This window comes from Centruroides sculpturatus, unplaced genomic scaffold (assembly GCF_000671375.1).
Source record: "Centruroides sculpturatus isolate CEXI.00-Female unplaced genomic scaffold, Cexi_2.0 scaffold1986, whole genome shotgun sequence".
NCBI lineage: Eukaryota > Metazoa > Arthropoda > Arachnida > Scorpiones > Buthidae > Centruroides > Centruroides sculpturatus.
This window is the reverse complement of record NW_019386420.1, coordinates 81,060-89,676: the sequence shown is the minus strand read 5'-3', so window position 1 is coordinate 89,676 and position 8,617 is coordinate 81,060. Positions and strand designations below refer to the sequence as shown.

General features: G+C 28.4%; 1 protein-coding gene and 1 long non-coding RNA gene across 2 annotated transcripts; both read left to right on the top strand.

Annotated features, from left to right (window-relative positions):
* Positions 1-473: 473 nt before the first annotated feature.
* LOC111614913 lies at positions 474-1,906 on the top strand. The gene is made up of 3 exons (XR_002755010.1): positions 474-518; positions 1,662-1,835; positions 1,896-1,906. It is a non-coding gene; the product is annotated as an uncharacterized LOC111614913 (long non-coding RNA).
* Positions 1,907-1,913: 7 nt separating this feature from the next.
* Positions 1,914-7,805, top strand: LOC111614911 (cytochrome P450 4C1-like). Its single transcript, XM_023356283.1, has 11 exons — positions 1,914-1,959; positions 2,033-2,145; positions 2,215-2,303; positions 2,379-2,569; positions 3,972-4,041; positions 5,258-5,384; positions 5,453-5,650; positions 6,794-6,967; positions 7,028-7,094; positions 7,187-7,366; positions 7,430-7,805. Exons 4-11 carry the CDS (start codon positions 2,464-2,466, stop codon positions 7,594-7,596), a joined length of 1,089 nt encoding a protein of 362 aa, XP_023212051.1. The 5' UTR covers positions 1,914-1,959; positions 2,033-2,145; positions 2,215-2,303; positions 2,379-2,463; the 3' UTR covers positions 7,597-7,805.
* The last annotated feature ends 812 nt before the right edge of the window (positions 7,806-8,617 follow it).

Sequence of the window (8,617 nt, the reverse complement as noted above, 5' to 3'; positions counted from 1 at the left end):
AAAAATCGTGAAGAAGAGAGAAAAGCAATCGACATTAGACAGATTCTTTAACCTTTTCAAACGCAAAAAACATGACTAATAAAAACGCAAGACTGTGCATGTATGTATTTTTATTATTACGTATAAATAAACGTAGTAAGAAAGTACATATTTTTTTTATTTTTGGCGGTCTCCAGAACGAATTAATTAAATTCCCATTAAAACCTATGGTAAATCGATAATCGGTTAACGAACAATTCGGATAGCGAACAAAGTCTTGGAACGAATTATGTTCGTTAACCGATCACCCACTGTAATTAATGATTTAATTTAATGCGTAGGTGTTCAAGAGAAGAAAAGAAAATTTCGTGAAAAATATGCAGCAGCAAAATTCCTTAAACAAAAAAACACGTAATGAAGAGGAATTGATCTTGAAACCAAAACAGCGTGTTATCGATTCCCTGTAGGATCTTCATGTCAAACAAGGATTAATATCGGAAGAAGACGTTATCAGAGATATGGGAGGCACTATTGTAGCGGTAGGCATAATTTATTTAATATGTAATCGGTAATAATTATATAATCGTGCACGCGTGTATTTCAATAATATTATTTTTATTATTCTGAAGTAATATAATGTTTTTCTAAACAACGTATTGAAATATAAGTAATTTCACAAAGAGTTAACCCGGCGACATAAATTATAATTAAAGTATAACGTAAAACCTCTTTTAAGATAATCATAATTATTTTTTTGTAATTAGAAACTGTATTTAATTTACGATGCTATTGAAATTATTACATTTCATTCATAATTAGTTATTATAGTAAATAATATTTGTAATTTCGTATTAATTTATAATTTTTTGACATCTAAAAATTTGCAGTTTTAAAATCTAAATTTTGTCATTTTATATTTATATTATGTGAAATGTAATAGGAAGAAATTTTGAATATCAAACAAAAGGTTTATTAATTAATATGTATTTTCTCTATTTATTTACACGCAGGAAAGTATAATTTTGAGAAATTAAAAATGTGTATCTATGGATGATTTTTAAACATTTCGAAGCAGATTATTATGCAGAATTACAGCAAGAAATTCAGGTGAAAAAGGATAGTCGTACCTTACTTTATCGACATCGAATTCGGTTTCTATAATGATTATGTAAAATAAACATAAATGATTATGTTTGTAAACTTGTAAACCAGTTCTGTGGGTTATTATCTGTTATCAATTTATTTTTTTGAGTAAATTTAAAGTACTGAAATCACAATTGAAATATTCGAAGCACAAGTAAATACAATTGAGAATATTTAAAGCACAATAAACACAATTGAAAGAATTTAAAGCAAGTAATATCAGAGATGATGACCGAAAAATTTTGTAATCAGAAACAATTTAAATTCATATGATTTAATTAATTAATTTAAATCCGTATATTCCTAATCGAATAATCGAAACAGTTCGTAAATCGAGGTTAGTATTGTATTTTGACGTTGATGATAATCTACTTTTATATTGGTATAAATAACTTTTTAAATCGAAAATACAGAATTTGTAAATTGAGGATGTTTTGTGCAAATATCAATAATTTTTATTATACAGTATTTATTTAACTGCAAATATCAATAATATAGAAAGCAATTTTACATTTATTTTCAACGTATTTTAATATCAGGGTTTCGACTCAACCGCCCACGTTCTGTCCTGGGCTCTTTATTTCTTGGGAAGATTCCACGATATACAAGAGAAAGTGTATCTAGAATTGCAAGAAATTTTTAAAAATGATTTCAATAGAAATATTACTATCGATGACCTGACGAAAATGACGTACTTAGAATGCGTAATTAAGGTGACTTTTTAATTTTTTTAAATACACTTAAAGATCAGTTTTATATGGTACAAATTTCAGGAGTCTATGAGAATTGTATTTTCTCAACGTGACAAGCAATACCACAATTCATACATCGGGATACGTATGTCAATAATATTTTATTGGGTAATTTGACTGTTTATGAATAGATGAAATATTTTTTCGTAACTTTTTAGTAGCTTTAAATGTAACTGCGGGACTCTCTACGCTATTTCCAAACGAGAAAGTTGTCTGTATAAATATACTTGGATATAAATTAATTATTTTCTTACATCCAGAATCTGCAAAGGTAATAAAACATGCCTAGTTATGTAATATATACATTACGAATGGAAATATTCATTATAACGTTTTGTAGGAAGTATTAAAAAGCAACAGATTAATCAATAAGGATTCTACATATGATTTCTTCAAGCCAGTTCTCGGAGACAACAGTTTTTTTCTCAGGTAATGCATTATTTGATATTTAGTTTACATATGAAATATCGTCGTTTACAGTTTTTTGAATTTAATTAAATAAAGTTCTGACGATGATTGGAGAAGAAGAAGAAAATATTTAGCTCCACATGGACATGTTTGGAATCTGAAAGATGATCAAAGTGTATTTATGGAGCATTCAAACGTCTTAGTCGAAAAACTCAAACAATTGCAAGAAAATGAATTATTCGATATTCTGAAATGGATGAAATATTGCACTCTCGACATAATTGCAGGTATTACTCTCTGTTGTAAAATATTTAATCAAGTGTTATAAATATCAATTTGTTTATAGGTAAACATTAAATAAAATATTTATTTTGCCCACTTATTGCTCATCACGTAGAAAAAGTATGAAACGAATTTTAAAAAATAATATATATACATATAAATATGTCACTGTAAGAAAAGTGAGCTACTGAACAGCTTTTAACGAAACCAACAATGGACGGAGTCAAGAATTGAAACAGTATTTTTCCCACTTACGCGTTTCACGGCAATTACGGATTTATTCGTTTGAGATTCTGACACACAGGACGACTTTCAACACTATCCCCCTCTAGTGACAGTAGTTAGAACTAAAGCCAACTATAATCAATTTTTCACGATAAAACTTGGGCCATATTCTGGTCATCGTCTCTCGTCTGTTGTCTCTCACAAGCTAGTCGCTGATTGGCTAATCATTTGCTTTCGTCTCGAAGATCATCGCGTCTCTCTAAACGCCATTCTGGACAACTTTTTCTCTCTTCGCTTCTCTCGCTTATCAGAGACGAGCAGACAGTTGTCTTTCGACCAGTCTATCGTCTTTCGCCTCGATTTCGTTATATCTAATATCGATGACTGGCTGCTACTTGCGCTGTACAATAGTATTAGAGAACGTTCTATATCTAGAGAAATGCCTCTGATTTTTTTGCACTGCCTACTCAGAAACGTCACTGATTCCATTTGTTTTTAAATTATCCTATATCAATTACTGAACTATCGAATATGATGTTAATTTCACTTGGATAGTTAAGGAGAAATTAGATAGTAATATTTCGAAAAATATCCAAGTATGCACGCTTTTCTAACTTAGGCTATTAGAATTTTTATTTGTTAAAAAACAAATTGACATTACAATCTGTAAAAATGTTATAAAACAAAAACAAGTTGGTCGAAATTACGTGCTCTATTTAAACACATGCACCTTGTCACGTGACACGTGACAAGGTGCATGTGTTTAAATTCCCCTTGTCACGTGAATGCGGAGTACGATCTATGATTACGTTCTTCGCATTTTCGAAAATTTTATAATTTCATTGGTTAAAATCCTATACCGTATTACGCGCGCAGATAACCCGAACAATCAACCGAATAGAATCGTTACGTCAACAACAAACACGAGATCGTTACGAACCACCAGAATCGCCAATATGTATGAGAGACAAAATTCGTATCTCTCTTCGACGTCATTCGTCGATTTCACCAGAATACGGCCTCTGATTACATTTTTGTTTGGTTTAGTTTTGTTTTCTTGATTACTGTTTTTTTTAGTGAATCTACTTTGTTCTGCGATGCCTTCCCGATACTGAATATCATATCAAAACGACGTATATTTATTTATTTAACAACAATAAATATCAATTTATATTTATGTAGACATAGCAGTAGGAGTTACTCTACATTCTCAGACTACGAACGATCAAGAATACGTGTCTGCATTAAACAGGTATGGAAAATTAATTTCCAGATATATTTCTTCATTTTTCAAATAATATTTATAAATGTAATATCTGTGTTAAATAATATAAAGTTAGTTTATATCTGATGAAATTTTTAAAATGTTCCAGTCAACTTCGTTATAAGGGAAACGAATTATTCTAAATTTTGATTGTTTATCAAATAACCGAATATTAAAAGTTTGCACATTATAAATGAGATGTTTCAGCTATATGTGCTGATCATAATAAAGAGTTATTAAAAGAATGTGTAGAGAGAAGTGTGTAGGGAGAATGTGTAGAGTTTCTAAACCAGTGTTTCTCAACCTCTAACGAATCGTCGCCCCCTTCAACGTAGTATCGCCCCCTTCAATAAAACCGTTACGTAGTATCGCCCCTTTACTTCAAAATTCCGATGCCCAGGGCCAAGGCTAACGCCAAATTCGTACCGCATTAAATAGACTAGTGACTAGTATAATGTTATTCGTTTAATTATTGTACGATATAACGAATAAAATATCTAATCATTCTTAATATAATGTTTTACTATATCGCCCAGAAAAATGTTTTTCGCCCCCCTAAAATTAATTGTTAGTAGTCGCCCCCTCAACATGGAAAAACGTTCACATGGGGCGATATCGCCCCCGTTGAGAAACACTGTTCTAAACGAATACAATGTGTTCATTTAGTATGGATTAAGGATTTTAGAATGAATTTAATTATTAGTTATAATGTTTTAAACGTAAACTCTATGTATTTCCTACACACGAGAGACAATTTTTAACATGAACGACAAAATTCTGACAGACCAACTTTCTGCAGAGCATACCGTTTTTACAATAAAATAATGTGTTTTTCTTCTGTTGCCTCAATACTGTAGGAAAAGTCTTTATGATAGCGAAAATGTAACGTTTAAACATGGAATCAAAATTTATAAGTGTACAGTCCATCAACTTAATTCTAATATTTCTCAAAAATAAATTAATTGCGAAATGAAATAATTGCAAAGTTTTCTAGCATTTTTTGAACACAAAAATAAGAAAAGAAAAAACTTTTACAGAAATTTTATGTTTTAAATTATTTCAATTTAAAAAAAGTTATTTTATTTCACATGAAATATAATTTTAAATTTTATGTAAATTTAATAGTAAACTTTATTTCTTATTCAAGCTTTAAATATGCATTAATTATCTTTTGATATATTAATAAATTTATATTAAAATTTAGAATTTTGAAATATTATCCTGAATGGCTAGTAAATCCAATGTACTGGTTTTTCCCAATTTTTTTCATGAGTAAACTGGGAAAAAATTACAATAGGGACATTCAAACAATTCATCGTTTCGACGAAAAGGTAAGCTCAACTTGTGAATGGAATTTTTGCTTTGATTCAAGTAATTAATGATTTAATTTAATGCGTAGGTGTTCAAAAGAAGAAAAGAACATTTCGAGAAAAATATGCAGCAGCAACATTCCTTAAACAAAGAAACACGTAATGAAGAGGAATTGAACTTGGAACCAAAACAGCGTATGATCGATTCCCTGTTGGATCTTCATGTCAAACAAGGTTTAATATCGGAAGATGACGTTATCAGAGATATGGGAGGCACTATTGTAGCTGTAGGCATAATTTACTTAATGTGTAATCGGTAATAATTATATAATCGTGCACGCGTGTATTTCAATGATATTATTTTTATTATTCTGAAGTAATATAATGTTTTTCTAAACAACGTATTGAAATATAAGTAATTTCACAAAGAGTTAACCCGGCGACATAAATTATAATTAAAGTATAACGTAAAACCTCTTTTAAGATAATCATAATTATTTTTTTGTAATTAGAAACTGTATTTAATTTACGATGCTATTGAAATTATTACATTTCATTCATAATTAGTTATTATAGTAAATAATATTTGTAATTTCGTATTAATTTATAATTTTTTGACATCTAAAAATTTGCAGTTTTAAAATCTAAAATTTGTCATTTTATATTTATATTATGTGAAATGTAATAGGAAGAAATTTTGAATATCAAACAAAAGGTTTATTAATTAATATGTATTTTCTCTATTTATTTACACGCAGGAAAGTATAATTTTGAGAAATTAAAAATGTGTATCTATGGATGATTTTTAAACATTTCGAAGCAGATTATTATGCAGAATTACAGCAAGAAATTCAGGTGAAAAAGGATAGTCGTACCTTACTTTATCGACATCGAATTCGGTTTCTATAATGATTATGTAAAATAAACATAAATGATTATGTTTGTAAACTTGTAAACCAGTTCTGTGGGTTATTATCTGTTATCAATTTATTTTTTTGAGTAAATTGAAAGTACTGAAATCACAATTGAAATATTCGAAGCACAAGTAAATACAATTGAGAATATTTAAAGCACAATAAACACAATTGAAAGAATTTAAAGCAAGTAATATCAGAAATGATAACCGAAAAATTTTGTAGTCCGAAACAATTTAAATTCATATGATTTAATTAATTAATTTAAATCCGTATATTCCTAATCGAATAATCGAAACAGTTCGTAAATCGAGGTTAGTATTGTATTTTGACGTTGATGATAATCTACTTTTATATTGGTATAAATAACTTTTTAAATCGAAAATACAGAATTTGTAAATTGAGGATGTTTTGTGCAAATATCAATAATTTTTATTATACAGTATTTATTTAACTGCAAATATCAATAATATAGAAAGCAATTTTACATTTATTTTCAACGTATTTTAATATCAGGGTTTCGACTCAACCGCCCACGTTCTGTCCTGGGCTCTTTATTTCTTGGGAAGATTCCACGATATACAAGAGAAAGTGTATCTAGAATTGCAAGAAATTTTTAAAAATGATTTCAATAGAAATATTACTATCGATGACCTGACGAAAATGACGTACTTAGAATGCGTAATTAAGGTGACTTTTTAATTTTTTTAAATACACTTAAAGATCAGTTTTATATGGTACAAATTTCAGGAGTCTATGAGAATCTATCCTCCTTTTCCTTTGATTGGAAGAAAAAATCCATCGGAAATGAAAATAGGTAAACATTTAAGATATTGCAATTTATTTTTAAATAATAATATATTATATTTGTTACTGACTTAAAGCATTAAATCGTTGTCATTGAAATAGGTAATTACGTGCTGCCTGCAAATTCCACTTTTATCATAAATATCTATGGTATTCATCATAATCCTTCTGTTTACGAAAATCCCGAAGTGTTCGATCCAGACCGTTTCCTATTTGAAAACTATAAAAATCTTCATCCTTATGCATATCTGGCATTTGCTGTCGGTCCACGAAATTGTCTCGGTAAGTGATTAGTGAATAAATACAGACACAAAGAATTAGGTCATTAAAATAATTTATTTACAGGAAGTAAACTCGCCATGATTATGATAAAAATGGTTTTGGCAAATGTTCTTCGTAATTTTAAAGTTTACTCTTTAGATCCTCAGGATAAAATCTTAATCTCATACGCAAGTATGTTGACCCCAATATCGGGTATAAGAATGTGTGTAGAAAAAAGACGAATGTTGTAAAATATTAACTAAGATTTGGGTAATTTTCGTTTCAATCGTATATCAATATAAACAAAAGCCTGTATCATATAATCTCGACGAATGCATTTAGAAACTGCATCGAAATAATTCTACCTATTGTTAAACTTTACTCATAAATTGTAATTCATATTTTTATAGATAAAAAGTACGAAAATAAAATGTATATGGTTATTGTTATTAAATCTGCTTCACAATAATACTATTTTTTGCTGTTTATTGATTTTGATTTATTTATAACATTGATAATTTCTCATATTTACGTTTACGTAAATTAAATTGTAGTTAACGATATGTTAGTATTTATCCGTATTTCATAAAATGGGCTGAACATATATGTTAATGATGTGTTCGATACAAAATACTTGTATTTCATTTTAATATTTTTTTGATAAGCTACAGAATAAAAATTATACAAATCCAAATTTAATAAAAACATTTAAAATATTTGACTAATTAATATGTAAGTCTTATTAACACAAACACTATGGTTATATGTCAGGCAGTTCGCGAAACCTTACTCGCCTTTCATATAAAATGTATACAATTGTGAAAAAAAGAGTCCAAAAACTTAACATTATATTACATATTATAGGAGTAAGAATTATATTACTTAAATGAAATACAATTTTTTACAGAATTACAATTACAAGTACAGAACATCAAATGTATGAATAGATTTGATGTTCTGTACTTGAAAACTATTATATAAGCCACAGTGAAAACAAAAATGAAAACACCGAAGTAAAAATCAAAGCAGGAAACTTGCTTTTGTTTTCAAATTGTTTATATGAATTTTCGCAGTAAAATGTTTTGATTGTAATTAAAATAGTATCTGCAAAAAATGTAAAGAATGTTGTTATCATCATTATCTTTGTTTAAGTTAGCCGTTTAAGTCTATTACGATTTTTTTTCCATCTTGTCTTGGATTTACCATTATTTGGAACAAATTATTTGTTTTTACAGGTAACCATATGAGGAAAAATGATACATTTTACGACAT

Bases quoted from the DNA above. Each gene is read 5' to 3' on its own strand.
- LOC111614911 (XM_023356283.1), top strand. From the start codon at position 2,464: ATGGAGCATTCAAACGTCTTAGTCGAAAAACTCAAACAATTGCAAGAA. The intron at 6,968-7,027 runs GTGACTTTTTAA...TACAAATTTCAG, and splicing joins ACTTAGAATGCGTAATTAAG to GAGTCTATGAGAATCTATCC. The intron at 7,367-7,429 runs GTAAGTGATTAG...ATTTATTTACAG, and splicing joins CGGTCCACGAAATTGTCTCG to GAAGTAAACTCGCCATGATT.